Source organism: Triticum dicoccoides, chromosome 2A (assembly GCF_002162155.2).
Source record: "Triticum dicoccoides isolate Atlit2015 ecotype Zavitan chromosome 2A, WEW_v2.0, whole genome shotgun sequence".
Classification (NCBI taxonomy): domain Eukaryota; kingdom Viridiplantae; phylum Streptophyta; class Magnoliopsida; order Poales; family Poaceae; genus Triticum; species Triticum dicoccoides.
The window spans coordinates 756,497,533-756,521,545 of record NC_041382.1 but is presented as its reverse complement, the minus strand read 5'-3'; the positions used below and the strand labels follow the sequence as shown (position 1 = coordinate 756,521,545).

Below are 24,013 nucleotides of genomic sequence, written 5' to 3'. Positions count from 1 at the left end.
GGGGGGGTTCGAGCGAGCGAGCGGACGTGCAGCGGTGGCCCACACAGCAGCGAGAGAAAAGAGGAAACGGCTCGCTGGAACGAGTAACACGCATTGGATTCAAAATCGACGGCATTCAGGTGGTGTGGCGTTTTTGCAATCTGTCACAGGTGTGCCAAATACATTTTTCGTAAAAAGAATATACCCACTGACTTAAAGGATAAACGAAGCACAACAAAAGAAATCAATGGCACGAAAGCACTAATGCGAGTGATGACCTATGGGGCAACACACGCACACCTAGTAACAGGTAGGTTAAGCACAATACAAAAGTAATAGAGGAGATGGGGAATGATGAGTAGCAGAGGCTAGAGGACAGTACCTTATAATGACAGTGCCAATCGGAGGAGATCCTTTAACAGATGTGCTCATCGTCCTTGTGAAGTACTCGGCAGGTGTAGCACCACTGCACCACTACGGCCTTGATGCGGCCATCATGGAATCCTACGCTGACCGTGTCCTTGGATAGAAAGGAGCTGCTTGGTGCCAAACAACAGTCAGGCATGTGTAGCAACTGAAGGGTCTTGTGTGACGCAGGTGGGCGAATCTGCATGTGGCGCCAGAGGCATTGCCGCCGACGGGACCAGGAGTCCTCGTACATGAAGGTGGCCGAGGCTGGGCGTGTCAGTCTGCAGAGTAGCGGCATGGTTCTGACTATGTTTCTTCTCTCATTGGCAGGTCTGGTCGACACGCTTGGATATGGGGGAAGAAGGCTGCACGCCCGACGAAGGCCGCCGGAAGAGAACTTCCGTCCTTGTTAATCGGCGCCAGCGGCAGGAGGCGCGGCAATCCTGTCTTATGCGAGATCTGGGTTGGGTCCGCCTTACCTTGCATGACATGCAGGGATACTGGAGCGGCATTATCTGGCCGGCAGACCTACGGGAGGAGAGGGGCTGCACGCCCGGCGACGGCCGGCGGCAGAGAATCTCAGTCCTTGTCCGTCGGTGGCAGCTGCATGCGGCGTTGGCGGTTCTGCGCTAGACCTACTGGGGATGCCTTACCTCGCGCGGCGTTCGGCGATATGGGAGTGACGTGATGCTGAATTGCTGATGGTTGGTTGGTCGATGCAAACTGACACAAAGAGATCTGCTCCATCGGCTCTTGATTGCTTGACCCATCGGTTATAGAAGGGAAAATGTAAATGATTGTTCGGTTCATTGGCCAGGGAAATGCTACGTAAAGAAGCGACCTGGCAGGCAGTGGAAGACAAAACGATCAGAATATGATGAGGGGCTGGTCCTCGATTATAAGCTGGTAATGGTAGGATGACATGGCATCATGCATGTTAAGAATTAGACTCATTGAACACTGACGTGGCATGAAGACGACGTGGATAGTGTGCATGTTGAGAGAATTGATAGTAGTGGGGATCAACTTCTTAAGAATGTAAGATATGTGCTGTCGTGTGTTGGGCTAATTGGTGTCGTTCTACTGCGAGAAAAGAAACGGCGGTGCCACCTCGATCATCTTATCTAGATGTTTTTGGTGTTTTTGATAGATACCGCTTTTATCGTTTATTCCAGATGCTCCTACTTTGTAAAGCTCGAAGAGATTGGCAGGGGAGCAAACTATGAGAAGTGCCGGCCCGGAATCAACACTAATGGCCGATGATGTGGCGATAATTTCGATGGGAGTTTCCATTATAATTTATTACAAAACACCGAGTGTCAGGACCGCGTGACAGCGACTACTAGCAGCTGTTAGCACTTAGCATTACGCCTGGTGCATCTCCTTCACCCCCACCCGCCGTCGATGAAACGGTGGTCAAAGCCCACGGCGTGGCGAGCTCCTGGGCGAACGGATCGAGCTGCCGCTCCGCTGAGTTGAGCTTAGCGGCGAGGCCGAGCTACTTCCGGGACAGCGGCTGTCAATTTGCCACATGGTCTACTCCGTCTGAAGTTTTTTTTTCCTTGAGCAATGCTCTCCAGGTTTTTTTTAGAGACAAACTCTGTCTCCAAGTGGATGAGAGGACTGCGTTATGCGTTGGACTGGACAGAAGATCTTCTTGCAGGTGGCCTTACGTTTGGGCCTTCAAACAGCTCTCCCAACATCTCCTCCATGACTTGAGGACTACTGCTTCCGCCGCTGATATGTTTTTCTAGCTCTGGATGTTCCTTCAGGTAGTCATTCTAAGCTGAAATGACTCTGTTGGTGATAGTTTCCCGCAGAAAGGAACGGAGGCTGGGATCCGGAACCTTCCAGAATTTCTGAGCCTGGTACATATTATCAAACGCCGGCTGAAATTTAGCCAGCGAAGTCGTGTGGATCCAATCCAATGGCGAAGTGGTACGTGAAAATTCGATTTTGGTATAAAGGACAGCACATGACCCCAAGAAACATCGAGATAGCTATCCATGTACTTCTCACATTCAGGATTCAGTTTAAGTCCTCTTTGGTGTCCACCCGACAACTCATGATTTAAAGATACAGATGTCTCAAGACACCGTTTGCGCTTTGAAATGTGAACTGTTGAGCTGGAACAAATACCTGAGGCTTGGATCCGAGCACAACTCTGATTTTCGCAGAAGCAAATTGTTCAGATTATCGATGGTGTAATCTATCAGTTGTCGAAGCTTTTTTGTGTTGTAGCTCTGTGTGGAGTTCTTCTCCGCCAAAGCATGTGCTTTCTTCATCAATGTTATGTAATCCACCACCATTATGTAATCCACCACCATACGGGTGTTTTTGTGAACCTTGCCTTTTCCTCGCGGAATCTCGGTGGCCCACGAGTTAACGTCATTCATGAGTGTCTGCCTCAGCCGCACCATCGTGTCGCATATGGACTCGATTAACCTGTTCCCTTGGCTCTCCAATGTGCCGCATATCTTGTTCAAAATACTTGAAGAGGTTGCGTGCATCGTCAACAAGGCAGATGCGCTGCAGACGCACATATAAATTTGTAGCCTGGCCTGTAAATTCTCCTCCCTGTGAAACTGGACGATGGCATCGACATGGACGAGCATTGCTGAAGACGCTCGCTGTGGCAAACCGTGCGGCCGCTGGAGCGCCGCTGCGGGTGGTGATCAACTCTTGGTCCATGCTGGAGACAATTATGGTGATAGCTCGGATCCACCTCTCGACCATTTCTTGGAGCTGATCCATGCTGGAGCTGGAACTGCAGCGGTTGGAGAACCCAGTCGACGTCAAGCTCGATGAACCAATTCTTCAGCGCAGGGTATGGGCCAGTTGTTTCTGTGAGAGATAAGTTGTGGAATGCTCGTACCATGCGCTGGGTGTAACCGTCTCTGACCATTCTGTGAGCAATCTTCGTGAGCTCGATGGTACCCAAGTCCGCTGGCCCGACGGATGCTGAGTTGGAGTAGTAGCCGGAGTTGTTGGACCTCGAGGCACCGGAGCTGCCACGTCCGACCCGGCGCATCCAGTGGAGAGCCCCACCACTGCATGAAACAAGATCGACTGGGGAAAGCTCAAGAGAGAGAACAAGAATGTATATTGTTGGTGTATGCATTTTGTGGTGTTACCGATAGACCATTTTTAGTTTTAGCCAACTGCAAGTTGAGGGGCCAAACTACTGAGCTCTCGACAACCAATTACCACGTTACTACCCACGAGCAAGTCACCAAACAGATGCCACCAAATGTTCGTGGACACGTCTGAACGCTTTTGCGGACACCCGGTTGAGCGGCAGTCATCCAACCGTGTCCGCCAAAAGACCATACGCTAAATTTTCATCCATTTTTAGATTAGTTTTTACACAGTAAAATATCCCTAAAAACAACTAAAAGTTCTACACTACTTTCCGTCAAGGTCACGTAGGCGACCCCCGTGTTGAAGCCGTCGGCCTGGAGCTCCTCGAAGAGCCACACATGGCGCTCTCCGTTCTCCTTCCTCCCCTCCCTCTCCACGTTAGTCGCCTCAATCCGGTCGTCCTCAAAGTACAGTTATGATTCATTTCACCAGATTGTTACCTGAGCTACTGTCTCCTGCTTCCCCTATTCAGATTCGGACTGTCTGTACTGATAATATATAGCTCTATAAACAAAAATTGAACTCTTCCCTTTAATGCTTTCTCTATGAAGATTAACAACACTATGAACTGCTCACTCGTTCTCTTGTCCCATTGCAGATAACTTGTAGCACGATGTATTCATCAATGTACGAGACGATGAGGTGGAGCATTGCAAGACGATCAAGGCCTGTCAAATGCATGAAGCTCTCTGTTCTCCTCGCTCCGTGCAGAGCCCCACAGAAGCTGGCACAAAATGTTTTTGTTTAAAATTCATTACAAATGAAGATTGACGGGTTGTACCTCTGTGCTAGAGCATCATTGAATATATAGCATACTAATAAATTATGGTAATATATGGTTCTTCGTTTCATTTTCTTCTCCTCTTTATATGCAGACATTAGCCAGACTTTCGTACAGGTGGATCTTATTCTTACATAGTAGAAATAGTTATATAAATGCATCACAGATTCACAATGCGGGCCATGAATGTTGTAATTCAGCTGTGTTGTGGTTTTGATGCTTGTTAAAGGAGAAGTCTTGATGTTTGCTGATTCATCTTTTGCTGTTGAAAAGGCGTTGGCAGCTCTGTGATGAGGATACATGTTGCCGAGATTGTCAGTTTAGCTAAAGAGGGAGAACGAAACCAGCATCTATCCAACTAACCCGTTATATTAATATATTCAGAGTTAAGCCGACAATCTTACCCCAAAAAATCCACATGTGTATCAATAATGTAACAAGTGCATAAGAAATGAGAGTGCATTTTCACATATGAACAGTACAGTTACATAGAAAAGACTATCTTCTGTGTCGAAGTTTTACCATTTTGTTGTTCAGTACAGTGCTACCTGTAGTCCTGTACGTTTCAGTGACCCTGGCAAGCAAGCTGAAGTTTTACTGAACTAGATGAAAGTAAGTGTGCATATAATGTTGTGCGAACTCAAAAGCATGGCAATTATCTATGATTGCATTTTTTGGGGGAAATATATGAATGAAATTGAACAAAACTATTTGGCATAGGCATACCCACACGAAATCAAATAAAGTCACACACAGAGAATGTGACCATATGATGTAGTATCTGATGCTTAAGTTACCAATGTAATTCAGAATACAACTTCACTTCAAAATGGAAGAGATAATTATAAATACAAAAAGTCCAGCCTCTTATTTGTCTGTTGACTCTGCTGGATGCCTCAATTCCTCAAGCAGTTTTCATCCTTCGAATATATGTCCCAACAACGCTAAAACCTCGGGACTGCTGCTTCTTCCGCGGGTAACATGTTGCTCTATCACCGGATGGTTCCTCAGGTAGGCCCGGTAACCTGACATGACTTTCATGGCGATAGCTCTGCGCAGCGCATCTCTGAGCTGAGGATCCGGGACCTTCCACAACTTCTGAGCCTCGTAAGTTTGATGAAATGCTGACTCGAATTTAACCAGCCAAGAGTCGTCGATCCAATACCACCAACAACAGAGCAGCTCGGAAAATTTTGATTTCTGTGGGCATGGCAGCACATGCCCCCAAGAAGCATCAAGATAACTATCCATGTACTTCTCACATTCAGGTGTAAGTTTAAGTCCATAATTGTCTCCTGATGGGTCAGACACCTGCGCTAGGAAATAGTAATTGTTGAGCAGGAACAGGTACCTCAGACTTAGATCCGAGCATAGCTCCGATTTTCTAAGGAGCACATCCTTCAGATAATCAACGGAGTTTTCTACCATGCCACGAAGGTTTTCAGTGTCGTGTCTGTGCGCGGAGGTGCGTGTCATCTTCATGGACATGATGCAATCCACCATCAACCGAGTGTTCCTATGAACCTCGCCTCTGCCTCGCAGAATCTCGACAGCCCACGAGTCGTCGTCCTCGATGAGTGTCCTGACCTCCTCCATCATGCTACATACGGCCTCAAGTAACATGTTTCCTTCCCTCTCTAACAAACCGCCTATCTCGCCGAAGATGCTCTTCGCTTCCGGAGAGATCACGAGCGTGGTGAACATGTAGTATGATACACTTGAGACACAGACGAACATGTCTACCACGGCCCGAAGCGTCTCTCCTCTGGGAGCAGCGAGGATGGCGTTGACGAAGACGAGCATCGCGGAGACGCTTGCTTTGCCAAACCGTGCCACCATGGCCGGCGGCTCCTTGTGAACGGCGACCATCAGATTTCTGATATTGAAGACTATCACGGTGAGAGCTCGAATCCATCTCCCGACCAAGTCTTGGAGCGACGACGCCGGCATATCCTGGAGGTGCGTTTGGGCAAGCCAGTCCACGTCGAGCTCGAAGAACCAAGCACCCAGCACCAGCAAACGGTCTGGGTCACCACCGTACTCGAATGCTTGGACCATGCGCTGGGTGTAGCCGTCGCTGACCATACGGTTAGAGATCAACGCGAGCACCTGGGTGGGGGCGGATCCCCATCCAGGGCCCGTGGAGCAGCCGGAGTTGCTGGACGGATAATGACTCGAAGCGCCGGAGAAGCTGGATCCGCCGCTTTGACCGGAGTGGGCGAACAGAGTGGATCTGATGTACTGCCCGCGGGGAAGGGCGACGCTCCGGATCGAGTCGCGGTAGAGGTTGCTCGGCGGGTAGGCAGCCGGGGAGCGGTCAGTGGCCTCCTCCGGCACGGCAGCAAGCCGGCCCGCCATGCTTCTACTTGGTGGATGGACGCCCTTCCTTGGTCGACGAGCTGGATGAGAGGCTGAAATCAACAGCCATTTCCTTGGAGAGGAACAGTCAGAAGTGACCGCAGGGTCGGGTCACTCACCGATTGCCGGAACCGCGCTTGCTAGCTCCAAGAGCTTGACAAAACTGTGAGAAGTTGTAGGGCCGGGAGACCGCCACACCGGGATGAAGACTTGTATGCCGGACAGCCGGAGGCTGGAGCCGCGTGAAGGCGAGAGTGCAGGACCCAGCTCACCGGTACGTTGCCGTGTCGAGACCAGCTGCCGGACCGCGAGATGGACGACGGCCACACGAGCAGCTGTCACGCGTCGACGCAGTAGTTTCCAGGAGCCATTGGGATCCATAAATCGTTGTAATCGGACCACTGCTCTTCGTCTTGACTGCTTCGCTCTCACTGGCGAGCCAGCGACGGCTCGGCACGAGGAGCGTCCTCCACCACACCACGTTCTACGATTTTTGGTCGTCACCTGTTATGCTATCGGAGACTAAGCTTGGAAGACCGCCGAGACAGAAAGGGACGGAGTTGGAGGCGAGGAATATTTCAATGCAACTACTGCCGAGATAGAAAACTGCCCGTCGTGTTTGCCTTTTCAGTTTGCGCAAAATGCTGTATTGTTTCCGTTTATAATCAGTAACGATAGCGTCAGTTCATTGCTAAAAGAAAATACAGTTACTCTACTCACACTGTGCAGAATTCAGTTATGTTATGAAGAAGTAGAATTCAGAACCGCACAAGACGATGAAGGCCTGTCAAACGCATGAAACCCTCCCTTCTCCCCACTCCGTGCAGAGCTCCACAGAAGCTGATAAGGAATGATCGTGTCAAGAAGTCGCTTGCAAATGATGATTAATTGACCGGTTGTATATACCTCCGTGCTAGCGCGTCGTAGAGCATCATACTAAATTTTGGTGATATATATTGTATTCCATCATTTTTCTTCTTCTCTTCTCATGTAGACATTAGCCAAGACTTCCGTACTTGTGAGTGTTACATAGATAATATAGGTTTATAAATGCATCACAGATTTACAATGAGAGATGTGCGCCGTGGATCATGCATTAAGGCCGGCCATGAACATTGTAACCCAGTGTAACACCAAGTGTTTTGATGCTTGTTACAGGAAAAGGCCTTGATGTATGCTGATTCGGTTTTGCTGCTGAAAAGACGCTCGCAAATCTGTGATGAGGAGCTTCAGTTATGTTTGGGGAGTTTGTCTGTCAATATAGCTCAAGGATGGAATTGATATTAACATCTGTCCAATTAATCCATTAAATTGTATTTAAAGCTGAAACTAAGGGCCTGAACATTAGCTCTATAACAGATTTATGAAAAGGTCTTGGCATCTGCAAAGCTGAACTTGTACTGAATTAGACAAAAATAAATGTGTATATGATGTTACATAATCAGAACTAAATATGGCAATTATCTATGTATGGAATTGACGCAGGAGCAGAATGTGGAAGGATCTCATAAGGAATCACAGTAAAAAAAAAACACACCCACAGCTGGTGCCCAGTTGATATAGTATCTGGCGCTTATTAAGCTACCAACGAAATTCAGAATACAGCTTCACTTCAAATGAAAATGAAAAAAAGTTCCAACTGTAATGATGAAACATTACTCTGGCCTCTTATCTGTTGGGTGACCCTGTTCCATATGTCAAGCAGTTTTCATCCTTCAAATAGCTCTCCCAACATCTCCTCCAACACTTCAGGACTGCTGCTTTCACGGCCAACATGCTTCTCTAGCTCTGGATGCTCCTCTAGGTAGTCACGATAACCCGATCCAACTCTCCTGGTGATAGCACTCTGCAGCACATATCTGAGACAAGGGTCTGGAACCTTCCAGAACTTCTGAGCTTGATAGGTTTTATGAAATGCCGACTCAAATTTAGCCAATGAAGAGGTGTTGATCCAACGACGGATCGGTCCAGGAAAATTCGATTTCGCTATGCAGGATAACACAGGTCCCCAAGAAGCATCAAGGTAGCTATCCATGTACATTTTGCATTCGGGTGCGTGTTCAAGAATCACAAAGCGTAGATACAAGGGAAGATTGAGTGACGCCACAAAATAGGAATTGTTGAGCAAGAACAGGTACCTGAGGCTTGGATCCAAGCACAATTGTGATTTTCTGAGAAGCAGATCTTTTAGATAATCCGCCGTTTTATCTATCAGGACATCAAGGTTAAAGTTGTTGTCGGACCGCAAAAAGTTCGGCGTCAAAAGTATTTTTTCTTCAAGGACACAATGGAACTCGCCACCAAGCGGGTGTTCTTGTGAACATCGCCTCCTCCATGCTTAATTTCCATAGCCCACAAACCTTCATCACCCTCGACGAATGTCCTCATCTCCTCCATCGTGCTGGATATGGCCTCCCATAGCCTCTCTCTTTCTGTACTCAACAAGTCAAGTATCGTGCTGAATATTTCTTTGTGCTCATATATAATGCATTGGTGACACATATATACATGTCTAGCACAGCCTATAGCTTCTCTGGCTTGAAAGCAGAGAGGACGGCCTCAACGAAGACGAACATCTTGGAAATGCTTGCTTTGCCAAACCGTACGATCGCCGTCATCTCGTGGCGATTGGACACCAGCGTATCTATACTCTGGACAATCACGGTGAGACCTCGGATCCACCTCTCAACCGAGTCTTGCAACGATGTGGTCGACTTGTGGTCTCAGACCGGGAGCTGCCAGCAGGAGCCATGCTCCTGCCAGATCTGGAGAACCCAGCCCACGTCAAGCTCGCAGAACCAAATGTCCAGCACACCGTCGGGGCCGCCGCCGTTTCCGATTGCTGGCGCCGGAGATGGGATGTCATGCAGCTCGATCCCCGATAACCGATTCTCCAGGGCACGGTCGAACGCTAGCGAAGATGCGACGTCGAATGCTTGGAGCAGGCGCAGGGCATACCCGTCGCTGTGAATAAGTGTGTTACTGTGTGGATGGATGATGGACGCGCTTGCTAGCTCCAAGAGCTTGAGAAATCTGTGACAAGTGTAGGGCCAGGACACCGGGATGAAGACTTGTATGCCGGAGGCTGGAGCCGCGTGAAGACGAGAGTGCAGGACCCAGCTCACCGGTACGTTGCCGTGTCGAGACCAGCAGCTGCCGGACCGCGCCGCGAGATGGACGACGGCCACACGAGCAGCTGTCAGACGCGTCCACGCAGTAGTTTCCAGGAACTAATCGGATCCATAAATCGTTGTAATCGGACCACTCCTCGTATTGACTTCTTCACTCAACCACTCATCTAGCGACGACTCGGCACGAGGGTAGACCTATCATAATTAATCCAAGGACGTGTTTGCAGCGTGAGTTGGTCGTCGCTTGTTTTTTTAGAGAGATGCTAGAGCTACGGACAGGTTCATATGGGATTAAAGCTACGGACGACCGTGTCAAACTGTGGTTATTCCGCCGAGCTCGTCAGCATGATTAATAACAACTCTCGTGACTGCTCTCACCTGGGACACCTTGTCAGCGAGGTGAAGCACCTCTTGAGCTCGGGTAGAAGGTTCACTATTAGTAAAATACCCCGTGGCCAGAACTATGCTAGCCATCTTCTCACTAGATTTGGTCGACAGGAGGGTCGAACTGTGGTATGGTTAGGATCAGGCCCTGAAGAAATTTTAAGCCTTCTCCTTCGGGATTGTAATGTGACTCTTACTTAATCAATACAATCCCCTTTACCCCACAAAAAAAAATTATGGTTGGGTATAAATGGGAAGAGGGGGCCACTCCTGAAAATCAGGGGGCAGGATTAGTGGAAGACGAGTCCGTAAAAACAAATCCGTATGGATTTTCCGTAAGTGTAGGATTTTCGGTTTTTTATAGAAGGCAGCGTGAGTTGGTCATATTTTTATAGAAGGCAACACAAGTTTACAATACTTATAAACTGATGCGAACATCGAAGCAAGTGTGCCGACACACCACGCTAAATCATCTAGCCCACTCTCTCAAGAAATGTTATAAGCCTTCACAACTAGCTTGTTTCCACTTAGACATCCCATTTATGATATGAGCTACAAATTGTTTTGGGGTCCTCTCTTAATCCCTCTGCTGAAAAACTCTAGCATTCCGTTGTTTTCATAAAGACCAGCTATCCCGATGACCAAGGTGTCGAAACCTCGCTTATGTGCACGTTTGAAATTTCCTCTCTCCGGCAGCCACCGCTCATAGGAAGCTGAATGTATCAATCCTCGTCGGGTAGTGGACGTTGGTTCTATAGTATTCGAAGCATGAATGCCATACTTTCCTAGCGTAGACACACTAGACACGAATGTTGTCCATGTTGTCTTCGGCCTTTAAACATGTGAAGCAAGCTGAGGCCTCCTCTTGGAGCCCATGACCGGCACGCCGATCAGAGGTCCATAGTCGAAATTGCAGTGCCAGCCATGCGAAGATCTTGCAGTTAAGAGACGCCGAACTTCTACAAATGCATTGGGCCAAGGAGGATCACACCAAACCTTGGCAAAGTCCAGCGCCATCTCACGACCACCCATAACCAAGGGGAACAATCACGCCCATCCGAGCAGGCCAGACCGGCATGACAGGCTGCAGGTAGGTAGGTGACTGTGATGTCTGAGTGTGTGGATGTAGGAGTCACTCCATATGCCTCCGCATTAAGGCGAGATGCCACCAAAGACCCATTTATGATGTGAGGTGGTGCCATCAGAAGCGCCGCAGGCCGCAACCAGTGGCAAGGTGGAAGCTGGCAACCGCAAAGGAGCTGCGGAGCTAGGATATGGAAACCCGGTGGTCCTCCTACATTTTTTGTACAACATATATGATATGTGAACGTTCTAACTAATTACCCATACCACATTGTAATATATCAATATGATCTTACGAATATACTTCCTATCAGTTCATCTACATATGTACCGTGTCTAGTCAAATTCATTCTTCAATAACATGTCTCTAAAAAGAGAAGTTTTTTCAGTCATCTTAATTATTTAGTAATTCTACAATAATAAGTACTTTTTATCAATCATAATGACATACTTGAATAGATTATGTGTATGCGTTCATCACGTCATCAACCTATGTACTGCATCTAGTCAAATTCAATGTAAATTCATCTCAATAAGATATTCAAAGCAAAAGCATGGAGGGATCAAGGGATGAAGGAGGACTGGGATTGAAGTGAATAGTATAAAACTATCACCTTTTGCACTAGGGTTTCAAAAAACTACCGGCTTTTTGTTTGTTGCTGATACCAACCACAAGTGTGGTCGGCTCTTTAAAAAAACCAAATGGCTGGGTGTCTTACAATTGATCGTGATTATCATAGATCGGGCCCGCACCTAAACGAATTGTCTGTATGCCAGTTTGTTTGACCGTTAACTGACATGTGGGCCCACATGTTAGTGTCTCTTCCTCATTTTCTTCCCCTCCTCTATGCCTCCCTTCTTCTCCTCCTCTCTCCCTGCGCCCAAAGCACACTGGAGCGTCGGCGCGCGGCCATGGCCGCCGGCCACATAGCTGGCCCACGCAGCCGCCCTACGCCACATTCAACCGCCTCCTTCTGCGCCCATGGAGCCCCGCCTCCGCTATTGCTGTTGTACTACGCTCTGAGTAGCTGGCGAGGAATTTACCAGAGATGACCATGGGAGCCGAGTCGGTCGAGCTGCTTGATAACCCACAAGTATAGGGGATCGCAACAGTTTTCGAGGGTTGAGTATTCAACCCAAATTTATTGATTCGACACAAGGGGAGCCAAAGAATATTCTCAAGTATTAGCAGTTGAGTTGTCAATTCAATCGCACCTGGATAACTTAGTATTTGCAGCAAAGTATTTAGTAGCAAGGTAGTATGGAAGTAACAGTAACGGTGGCAAAAGCAACAGTGATAGTATTGTAGTGATTGTAACAGTGATAACGGAAAAGTAACTAAGCGAAGCACAATATGTGAAAAGCTCGTAGGCATTGGATCGGTGATGGAAAATTATGCCGAATGTGATTATTCATGCAACAATTATAACATAGGGTGACACAGAACTAGCTTCAATTCATCAATGTAATGTAGGCATGTATTCCGAATATAGTCATACGTGCTTATGGAAAAGAACTTGCATGACTGAGGGAGTCCTGGATTAGGGGGTATCCGGACAGCCGGACTATAACCTTTGGCCGGACTGTTGGACTATGAAGATACAAGATTGAAGACTCCGTCTCGTGTCCGGATGGGACTCTCCTTGGCGTGGAAGGCAAGCTTGGCAATACGGATATGTAGATCTCCTTCCTTGTAACCGACTCTGTGTAACCCTAGCCCCCTCCGGTGTCTATATAAACCGGAGGGTTTAGGCCGTAGGACCAACAACAATCATACCATAGGCTAGCTTCTAGGGTTTAGCCTCCCTGATCTCGTGGTAGATCAACTCTTGTACTACCCATATCATCAATATTAATCAAGCAGGAGTAGGGTTTTACCTCCATCGAGAGGGCCCGAACCTGGGTAAAAACATCGTGTCCCTTGTCTCCTGTTACCATCCGCCTAGACGCACAGTTCGGGACCCCCTACCCGAGATCCGCCGGTTTTGACACCGACATTGGTGCTTTCATTGAGAGTTCCTCTGTGTCGTCATCATTAGGCTTGATGGCTCCTTCGATCATCGTTAGCGATGCAGTCCAGGGTGAGACACTTCTCCTCGGACAGATTTTTGTATTCGGCGGCTTTGCACTGCGGGCCAATTCGCTTGGCCATCTGGAGCAGATTGAAAGTTACGCCCTTGGCCACCAGGTCAGGTTTCGAAGCTTAAACTGCACGGCCGATATCCGCGGAGATTTGATCTTCACCGGATCTGAGCCTCTGCCGAGTGCGCCACACTATCATGATGGGCATGATTTAGCTCTGCCACCGGACAGTGTTCAGGAGATCGCACCTGCAACCGCTCCGACCTTCAACTCGGAGCCAATCGCGCCATCCGTGGACGGGTGGTTAGACCCCGCCATGGAGGCCGCAGACTCAATGGCGATCGAGCCGAATACCAGCCTTACCCTTCGTGAAGCCCATGACTCCAAATTGCCGGACTCTCCTCCGGACTCCGAACCCCCCGCGCTCCTACCAATCGAATCCGATTGGGCGCCGATCATGGAGTTCACCACCGCGGATATCTTTCCACACTCGCCCTTTGGCGACATACTAAACTCACTAAGGTCTCCCTCCTTGTCAGGAGAGTCCTTGCCGAACTACGTTCGGCAGGATTGGGATGCGGATGACGAAGAAATTCGCCGCCCACCCACCACCCACTTAGTAGCCACTATCGACAATTTGACCGACATGCTCGACTTCGACTCCGAAGACATCGACGGTATGGACGATGATGCAGGAGACGAACAGGAACAACTGCCTAGAGGGCACTAGGCAGCCACCTCATCCCATGATGTATACATGGTGGACACACCCAAAGAAAACGACGACGAGGAACGGAAGGACGCAGCGAAGGATCGTTCCCTCGAAAAGCAGTCACGGCGGCGTCTTAAGCGCCGCTCCAAACCCTGCCTCGACAGAAACAACGGGCATACAGACCCAGCAATAGAGCAGGGTGAGCCAGCGGACGACGAAAACGACATTGAACAACCGTTCGACGATGGCAACACGGAGAATCGAACCAAACAACCCGTCTCCGGCGAAGATAATAGTCCGGAAGATATCACACTGGATAAGCTCCTGGAGCAGAAGAGCCTCCATAAAAGGCTCATAGCCACTGCGCGTAGCCTGAAAAAATAGAAGCGGAAGCTCAAGACTGTGGAAGATGCACTCCGAATCAGATGGAGTTAAGTACTCAACACCGCAGACAAGTATGGCGGTAGCCGCCACACAAAGAGCTGCCTGAAGCGAAAGCTACTACCTGAATTCGATGAGGAGGCCTTAGAGCCCCCGCAATCAAAAAACAAAGCAGCCATCTGGTCGGATAGACGACCTCATGGCCAACATAGAGCGGCAAACGACGCCGCACACAAGCCAGCATGCGATCCACATGAGGACTCGCATCAAAAAGACAGCCCAACCAGATCTATCTACGGGCCAAGAAAGCACGCTCTAGCAAGCAATGCAACACAACAAAAATCCGAACACCACGGTACACCCAAATACAGGGGCGCTGCACACCCCCTATGTTTCACCGATGAGGTGCTGGACCATGAATTTCCAGAGGGATTCAAACCCGTAAACTTAGAGGCATACGACAGAACGACAGACCCTAGGGTCTGGATTGAGGACTATATCCTCCATATCCACATGGCTAGAGGAGACGATCTCCACGCCATCAAGTACTTACCCCTCAAGCTCAAAGGGCCAGCCCGACATTGGCTTAAAGGCCTTCCCGAAAACACCATTGGAAGTTGGGAAGAGCTCGAGGATGCTTTTCGGGCAAATTTTCAAGGGACTTATGTCCAACCACCGGATGCAGACGATTTAAGTCATATAACTCAACAGCCCGGAGAGTCAGCCCGAAAGCTTTGGAACAGGTTTCTTACTAAAAAGAATAAAATAGTAGACTGTCTGGACGCCGAAGCCTTAGCAGCTTTCAAACACCGCGTTCGAGATGAATGGCTCGCCAGACACCTCGGCCAAGAAAAGCCGAGAACAATGGCTGCGTTAACAAGCCTCATGACCTGCTTTTGCGCGGGCGAGGACAGCTGGTTAGCCCGATGTAGCACCAGCGACCCAAGTACATCCGAAGTCAGGGACGGAAACGGGAAGCCACAGCGCAGCACAAACAAGCGCCGGAATAAAGAAGACAGCCCGAAGAGCACGGCGGTAAACGCCGGATTCAAAAGCTCTCGGCGGGGTCAGCAAAAGCTGCCTCTTAAAAGCAACAGGGATGAACTGTCCAGCCTAAACAAGATTTTGGACAAGATATGTCAAATCCACAGCACCCCTAGTAAACCTGCAAATCATACCCATAGAGAATGTTGGGTATTCAAGCAATCCGGCGAACTCAACGCCGAACACAAGGGGCTGGATACACCAAGTGTAGACGATGACGAACCCCGCAAACAAAGCACTGGGGAACAGAAGAAATTCCCACCAGAAGTCAAAACAGTAAACGTGTTACACGTGACAAAGGGGAGAACAAAAGTGGCGCCCATAGAGATACGTGCCCTAGGGCCTATCACAATGGAGTTCCGCCACTGGTCATCCAAACCGATCACCTTCGATCATCGGGATTACTCTGCAAGTATCCGCCACGCAGGATGGGCTGCCTTGGTGTTAGACCCGATAATTGACGGATACCACTTTACACGAGTCCTGATGGACGGCGGCAGTAGTTTAAACCTAATATATCAGGACACAGTCTGCAAAATGGGGATGGACCCAACAAATATTAACCATAGAAATACTTCCTTTAAAGGAGTAACGCCAGACCCAGAAGCCCACTGCACGGGCTCCCTCCTACTAGAGGTTATGTTCGGCTTCCCCGACAACTTCCTTAGCGAAAAGCTAACCTTCCACATCACTCCGTTTAAAAGTGGTTATCAAGCACTACTGGGACGCGAAGCTTTCGCTCACTTTAACGCAATACCGCATTATGCGTCTCTCACGCTTAAGATGCCCGGTCCACGAGGCATCATCTTAGTAAAGGGAAATATTGAGCGCTCCTTGCGCGCGGAAGACTGTGCGGCTTCTTTGGCAGCCACACACTAAACTGCCTCACCAACCAGAGCACCTAATAGGTCGTTAAGACCACAGACGTGGCTAGACGAGTCTGGCATAACCGTATAATTGATAAAGGTTTGATGGCTATACACCCCTATACAAGGGGCTCCGCGCATGTAAACAAGCGGCAATAAGGCTCAATTTTACCCATCTTGAATTATACTTTGTTTATTTAGTATAACACACATTTTGCACGACTACTTATTCAGCTAAGTTCCTCTCTTTTTACAGATGACCATCGTGCTACACCCATCCAGGATATGGCACAACGGAGACACAGGCGCAGACGTGCAGCAGGGACCCGTTCCAAGGATTCTTTTTAGATTAAGACCCTGCGTAAACCTTTTTTACTGTCTCTTATTGATACACATCCCCCTGATTCTCAGCATAGCTGAGAAGGAGGCTGGCGTCTTGGCATGTGGCCACGTTAGAATATTGCACGTACCTGGACACCAGGGGCATATTACAAAGGGCACTGTTCAGCCCGTTTAAAATCTCAAAGACCAAATACCTTAGGGAGTGTTCGGCGTCGTGAGTTTGGCCTTATATGCATCAGCTCTGAATCATGTCTTTGGTCAAATGTTGGGTTTGCCTGGCTCCTGTGTTTTGCTGCCTTACGTTCCGCTCTATCGGCTAAGGCGGCACCAGGAGAACTACTGCGATTGTGCCCCGGTTCGGCCAGGCGAGCACCTCAATAGAGAAAGCCAAAAACTGACTATCATGATATAGCGTGAGACTGGTCAACCACTCGATGACCTAGCGGAATCTTCGGGATTCCTCCGCCTTAACGAAGGGCCGTTTCCCGGCCAGGCATATACGCGCCCCGAATTCGGATGAGCGCGGAGCCACCAGAGGCTATATAGTAGCCCCACTGTCAAACTCCTATGGCTAAGTGAAAGTGATAAAGCATTATAGTCCGATTGCCTAGTTCGCTGCGCTGTCACCTCCTTAATGGACCAAGACGTTGGATCAAGTGTGAATATGCATCTTCTGCGAACACCCCTGCATTACATGCGTGGGGGCTGAAGCCGGCGACTGCCATCTTTCAGGTTATATACATATATACGTAAACGGCCGCACAGGAGGTATTATAATTCTTGCAGGCACAAGTATAAAATAGCCTTTACATTTCAGCAAAACATTGTTTCCAATGGGAATACATGTCATTAGAACATAATATTCTTCGAGCACTGCGCCTCTATTGAACGAGCGCCCTCAAGAACTTCTTGAAAGTAGTGCTCGGCAGGTACTCGGCTTTCGTCCGAATCTTGGGCTACAACGACGGTGGCCTCCATCTCCGCCCAGTATGTCTTCACATGGGCAAGGGCCATCCGCGCACCCTCTACGCATGCCGACCTCTTCATCGCATTGATATGCGGTACTGCACCAAGGAACTGCTGCATCAAACTAAAATAATTGTTCGGCTTTGGCCTTTCCGGCCACAGATGATCCACGACATACTTCATGGCGAGTCCGGACAATCTGTTCAGCTCGGCCCATTCGGCCAGCCGATCAGTCAATGGAAGCGGACGCTCTGGATGGTTAAATTGTGACCAGAACAGCTTTTCCACTTCGCGATCTTTTTGATCTCGGAAGTGTTCGGCCGCATCAGCAGCACTCGCCGCTAAATACATATATGCGTCCGCAGAACTCCACAGCCGGTCCAAAGGAGGATATTTAGGATCTCCGAACTTCATCGGCAGCATAAAAGGCTTCCCGGCCGTGATATCTCCGGCTTGCCGCATCTCCTCCTTCATCGCTCTCATCGCAGAGGGGTACCCTTGGCCCCCATCGTGGCCTTCTCCAGGTCTGTCCTCTTCGCTTGATCTTCCTTTTCAAGAAGCTTGCAACGGTCAGCTGCGTTCTTCAATTCCACAGCCATCTTGGCCATTTCCCCCTTGCTTTGGCAGTGAGCAGCCTGTTCGGATTTCAGCTCCTCGATTGCCTTTAGGGCAGCCGCATCGCTTTTTCTGGCTTGTTCTTTGGCTCGCGCAAGTTCTGTCCGCAGGTTCTCCATGGCCGCAGCTCCATCTGCATTAAACACACATGTTATAGATACTGGCATCATTCTCCTCTTACCATGTGTGTCCGGAGAAATCAAATACCTTGTGCCTCGTCAAGCCGCTTGTTGACAAGCACGATGTCGGCATCTGCCACGTCAAGTTACCGCTTTAACTCGGCAAATTCAACAGTCCGGCTGGCCACCGAACACTTCGCCACCTGCATATGAAGGCGGCACAATTATACCTGGGACTTTGACGACAGCACCCAGAGTCTCAGGGGCTACTATCTATACAGGGCACATCTTAAAAATATGCGGTACTGTCAAAAAGGTGCATCACTTCACGCACCTCAAAACCCATCAGTAGACTCATGACAGCTTCATGCAACCCGCTTTCCGCGGACGAAATCCTTTCAATTACCATACCCATTAACGTGCGGTGCTCCTCTGAGATAACTGCTCGCTCTAGCAGATCCCTCAGTACGTCTGACCGCACGCTAGGCAGTGCCAGACTTTTTTGATTGCTCTCTTTAAAAGTCGGATACTGAGGGCTTCGGATGGCTATACGACTACCTTCCGGCCTCGCCGGATCAGGAGAAACCCTCCGCGACGACACTTCAGGGTCGCCCACCCCATGAGGCGGCATGGCAGGGGGAGGCGTTCCGCTCTCCATCATCTCCGGAAGAAGATCCCCCGAAGACGAGCTCTGCTGGGAAGGGCTAAGATCCGAACTGCAAAGACAAAGGCTTCGGTTATTTTCCTCAGAAGTAAAGCAAGGTTCTTCCTCATTATTAAGTACCCTTTCACTTACAGCTCAGTAGAGGGCTGATCCCCTTGAGGGCATGGTGCGGCCGGGGTATCCCCCGGTGCAGGACCCTCTGACGAAGATTTCTTCCCCCGTTTTGAGACCATTTTCTCCGAGTCCTTAGAGGCGGTCCTCTTATTTCCCTGGGGAGAGGAAGTTTCGATTCCTCCCTTCCGGTTAACCTCCTCCTCGAAGGCGGTAGCTTCCTTGTTTCCCCCTTTATCTTCTCCCAAAGGCGCTGGATAAGGCGCGGTCTCCCGCATCTTAGTTAACACAGGGCCTGGCAAGGTCTCAGGGAGGGGGGCCGGACACCTGATCAACTTTGCCTTCGCTATCCACTCCTGGTTAAAGAGCGGCTTTTTTAAAGGGCGATGTTGCGATAAATAAATAGATGGAGTGTTCGGATGCGGGGCTACTTACTTGGGTATCCGGACGATTGCAGCTCAGACCTGCATCCTCAGTGGAATCCGGACACATTGCTTGTAGTCCGAAGAACAGTTTGTACATCTCCACGGGCGTCATGCCAAGGAAATGTTGAAGAGCTCGCAGTCCCTCCGGGTTAAACTCCCACAGGAGGAGGGGACGACGTTTGCAAGGCAGGACTCGGCGAATTAACATGACTTGCGCCACCACGACTAGACTGACATCTCTCTCTAGGAGATCTCGGATGCGGCTCTGTAATACGTGCACATGCTTTACTGGTCCCCAGTCTAGCCCCTTGTTGACCCATGACGTCAGTCATGACGGGGGACCCGAACAAAAGACAGGTGGATCCACCCACTTGGTACCCCTGGGAGCCGTGATATAAAACCACTCTTGTTGCCATAGGCTGAGCTCCTCCTTGAAAGAGCCCTCGGCCCACGGGGCGTCAGCATTTTTGCTTATTACAGCGCCTCCGCACTCTGCATGCTGCCCCTCGATCATCGTAGGCTCCACTTTGAAGGTCTTTAGCGACAGTCCAAAGTGAGGGGTAATGAGGAGGAAAGCTTCGCACACGACGATAAACGATGAGATGTGGAGGATAGACTCCGGAGCTAAGTCATGGAATTCCAGCCCATATAGAACATGATCCCCCTCACGAAGGGATCCGTTGTGAAGCCTAGCCCTCGGAGGAAGTGGGATACAAACACGACGCTCTCGCCGGGCTTGGGAGTGGGAATAACCTGCCCTTGAGCAGGCAACCTATGCTGGATTTCGCTGGTCAAGTACCTGGCCTCCCTTAGCTTTATTATGTCTTCCTCCGTGATGGAGGAAGGCATCCATCGACCTTGAAGGTGGGATCCGGACATAATCGAAGGTCCGAAGCGCCTGAATCTGAAGCTTCGGGTGTTGGAACTCGAGGCGGGAGGCGAATTCGATTGAGATCGAAAGAAAAGAGTAAGGCCTTGGTCTCTTTATAAAGAGGTTGAATACCAAGAGCCCTCCTTGTGACCGTTTGGGACTTACCTTCGATCGAGGGGACATACCAACGGGCACGATTGGGTTACCCGCGTCCGCGTTGATGAAAATCCCGTAAATAAAGGGGACACGATCTCTGCTTCGACAAGACGTGCCAAGGAACCTGCCTCGCGAAACACGCTGAGGTGGGGTGTAAAAAACGATTCGAATAAAGGCTTGGTTGTAGTGTGATGTCACGCCATGGAATACGTCCGCAGATTAGATTTGTGAAAATATTGTTCTCTCTACGATGGTATGTGGAACTTGTTTTGCAGAGCCGGACACGATCCTTGTGTTCAGATCTTCTATGAAGTATTCGGAGGAGGAACCCGCCTTGCAATGCCGAAGACAATCTGCGCGCCGGACTCGTCGTCATTGAAGCCTGGTTCAGGGGCTACTGAGGGAGTCCTGGATTAGGGGGTATCCGAACAGCCGGACTATAACCTTTGGCCAGACTGTTGGACTATGAAGATACAAGATTGAAGACTCCGTCCCGTGTCCGGATGGGACTCTCCTTGTCGTGGAAGGCAAGCTTGGCAATACGGATATGTAGATCTCCTTCCTTGTAACCGACTCTGTGTAACCCTAGCCCCCTCCGGTGTCTATATAAACCGGAGGGTTTAGGCCGTAGGACCAACAACAATCATACCATAAGCTAGCTTCTAGGGTTTAGCCTCCCTGATCTCGTGGTAGATCAACTCTTGTACTACCCATATCATCAATATTAATCAAGCAGGAGTAGGGTTTTATCTCCATCGAGAGGGCCCGAACCTGGGTAAAAACATCGTATCCCTTGTCTCCTATTACCATCCGCCTAGACGCACAGTTCGGGACCCCCTACCCGAGATCCGCCGGTTTTGAAACCGATAATGACATCTTTTGTCCTACCCTCCCGTGGCAGCGGGGTCCTATTGGAAACTATGGGATATTAAGGCCTCCTTTTAATAGAGTACGGGACCAAAGCATTAACACATAGTGAATACATGAACTCCTCAAACTATGGTCATCACCGGGAGTGGTCCTGATTATTGTCACTTCGGGGTTGCCGGATCATAACATATAGTAGGTGACTATAGACTTGCAAGATAGGATCAAGAACTCACATATATTCCTGAAAACATAATAGGTTCATATCTAAAATCATGGCACTCGGGCCCTAGTGACAAGCATTAAGCATAGCAAAGTCATAGCAACATCAATCTCAAAACATAGTGGATACTAGGGAGCAAATCCTAACAAAACTAACTCGATTACATGATAAATCTCATCCAACCCATCACTGTCCAGCAAGCCTACGATGGGATTACTCACGCACGGCGGTGATCATCATGAAATTGGTGATGGAGGATGGTTGATGATGACGATGGTGATGGATTCCCCTCTTCGGAGCCCCGAACGGACTCCAGTTCATCCCTCCCGAGAGAGATTAGGGCTTGGCGGCGGCTCCGTATCGTAAAACGCGATGAATCCTTCTCTCTGATTTTTTTCTCCCTGAACGTGAATATATAGAGTTGGAGTTGAGCTCGGTGGAGCTCCAGGGGGCCCATGAGGCAGGGAGTGCGCCCAGGGGGGCAGGCGCGCCTCCCACCCTCGTGGACAGGGTGTGCCCCCTGGCCTTGTTTCTTTCGCCAATATTTTTTATATATTCCAAAATAATTCTCCGTTGATTTTCAGGTCATTCCGAGAACTTTTGTTTCTGCACAAAAATAACACCATGGCAATTCTGCTGAAAACAACGTCAGTCCGGGTTAGTTCCATTCAAATCATGCAAGTTAGGGTCGAAAACAAGGGCAAAAGTGTTTGGAAAAGTAGATACGACGGAGACATATCAACTCCCCCAAGCTTAAACCTTTGTTTGTCCTCAAGCAATTCAGTTGATAAACTGAAAGTGATAAAGAAAAACTTTTACAAACTCTGTTTGCTCTTTTTGTTGTAAATATGTAAAGCTAGCATTCAAGTTTTCAGCAAAGATTATGAACTAACCATATTCACAATAACATTTAGGTCTCATGTTTACTCATGTCAATGGCATAATCAACTAGCGAGCAATAATAATAAATCTCGGCTGACAACACTTTCTCAAAACAATCATGATATGATATAACAAGATGGTATCTCGCTAGCCCTTTCTGAGACCGCAAAACATAAATGCAGAGCACCTTTAAAGATCAAGGACTGACTAAACATTGTAATTCATGGTAAAAGAGATCCAGTCATAGTCATAATCAATATAAATTAATAGTAATGGATGCAAATGACAGCGGTGCTCTCCAGCTGGTGCTTTTTAATGAGAGGGTGATGACTCAACATAAAAGTAAATATATAGGCCCTTCGCAGAGGGAAGCAGGGATTTGTAGAGGTGCCAGAGCTCGATTTTGAAATAGAGGTAAATAATATTTTGAGCTGCATACTTTCGTTGTCAACATAACAACCGAGAGATCTCGATATCTTCCATGCTACTCACATTATAGGCGGTTCCCAAACAGAATGGTAAAGTTTATACTCCCCCTCCAACCAACAAGCATCTATCCATGGCTTGCTCGAAACAACGAGTGCCTCCAACTAACAAGAGTCCCGGGGGAGTTTTGTTAGCAATTATTTCAATTTGATTTGCATAAAGCATGGAACTGGGCATCCCGGTGACCAGCCATTTTCTCGTGAGTGAGGAGCGGAGTCCACTCCTCTTAAGAATAACCGCCTAGCATGGAAGATACAGACAGCCCTAGTTGATACATGAGCTATTCGAGCATACAAAACAGAATTTCATTTGAAGGTTTAGAGTTTGGCACATACAAATTTACTTGGAACGGCAGGTAGATACCGCATATAGGAAGGTATGGTGGACTCATATGGAATAACTTTGGGGTTTATGGAAGTGGATGCACAAGCAGTATTCCCGCGTAGTACAAGTGAAGGCTAGAAAAAGACTGGGAAGCGACCAACTAGAGAGCGACAACAGTCATGAGCATGCATTAAAATTAATAAACATTGAGTGCAAGCATGAGTAGGATATAATCCACCATGAACATAAATATCGTGAAGGCTATGTTGATTTTTTTCAACTACATGTGTGAACATGTGCCAAGTCAAGCCACTCGAATCATTCAAAGGAGGATACCACTCTACTATACTACATCACAATCATTTTAATAGCATGTTGGCACGCAAGATAAACTATTATAAACTCCTAGCTAATTAAGCATGGCATAAGTAACTATAATCTCTAATTGTCATTGCAAATATGTTTATTCATAATAGGATGAATCAGGAACGATGAACTAATCATATTTACAAAAACAAGAGAGGTCGAGTTCATACCAGCTTCTCTCATCTCAATCAGTCCATCATATATCGTCATTATTGCCTTTCACTTGCACGATCAAACGATGTGAAT

General features: G+C 48.6%; 1 protein-coding gene and 2 pseudogenes across 1 annotated transcript; all 3 read right to left on the bottom strand.

Moving 5' to 3' along the window:
- Positions 1-2,015: 2,015 nt before the first annotated feature.
- LOC119358343 lies at positions 2,016-3,418 on the bottom strand (annotated as a pseudogene).
- A 1,469-nt stretch (positions 3,419-4,887) lies between these two features.
- Positions 4,888-6,895, bottom strand: LOC119356989. Its single transcript, XM_037623973.1, has one exon. The coding sequence runs from the start codon at positions 6,665-6,667 to the stop codon at positions 5,225-5,227; it is 1,443 nt and encodes a 480-aa protein (XP_037479870.1). The 5' UTR covers positions 6,668-6,895; the 3' UTR covers positions 4,888-5,224.
- Positions 6,896-8,238: 1,343 nt separating this feature from the next.
- LOC119358341 lies at positions 8,239-11,199 on the bottom strand (annotated as a pseudogene).
- Between the last annotated feature and the right edge of the window lie 12,814 nt (positions 11,200-24,013).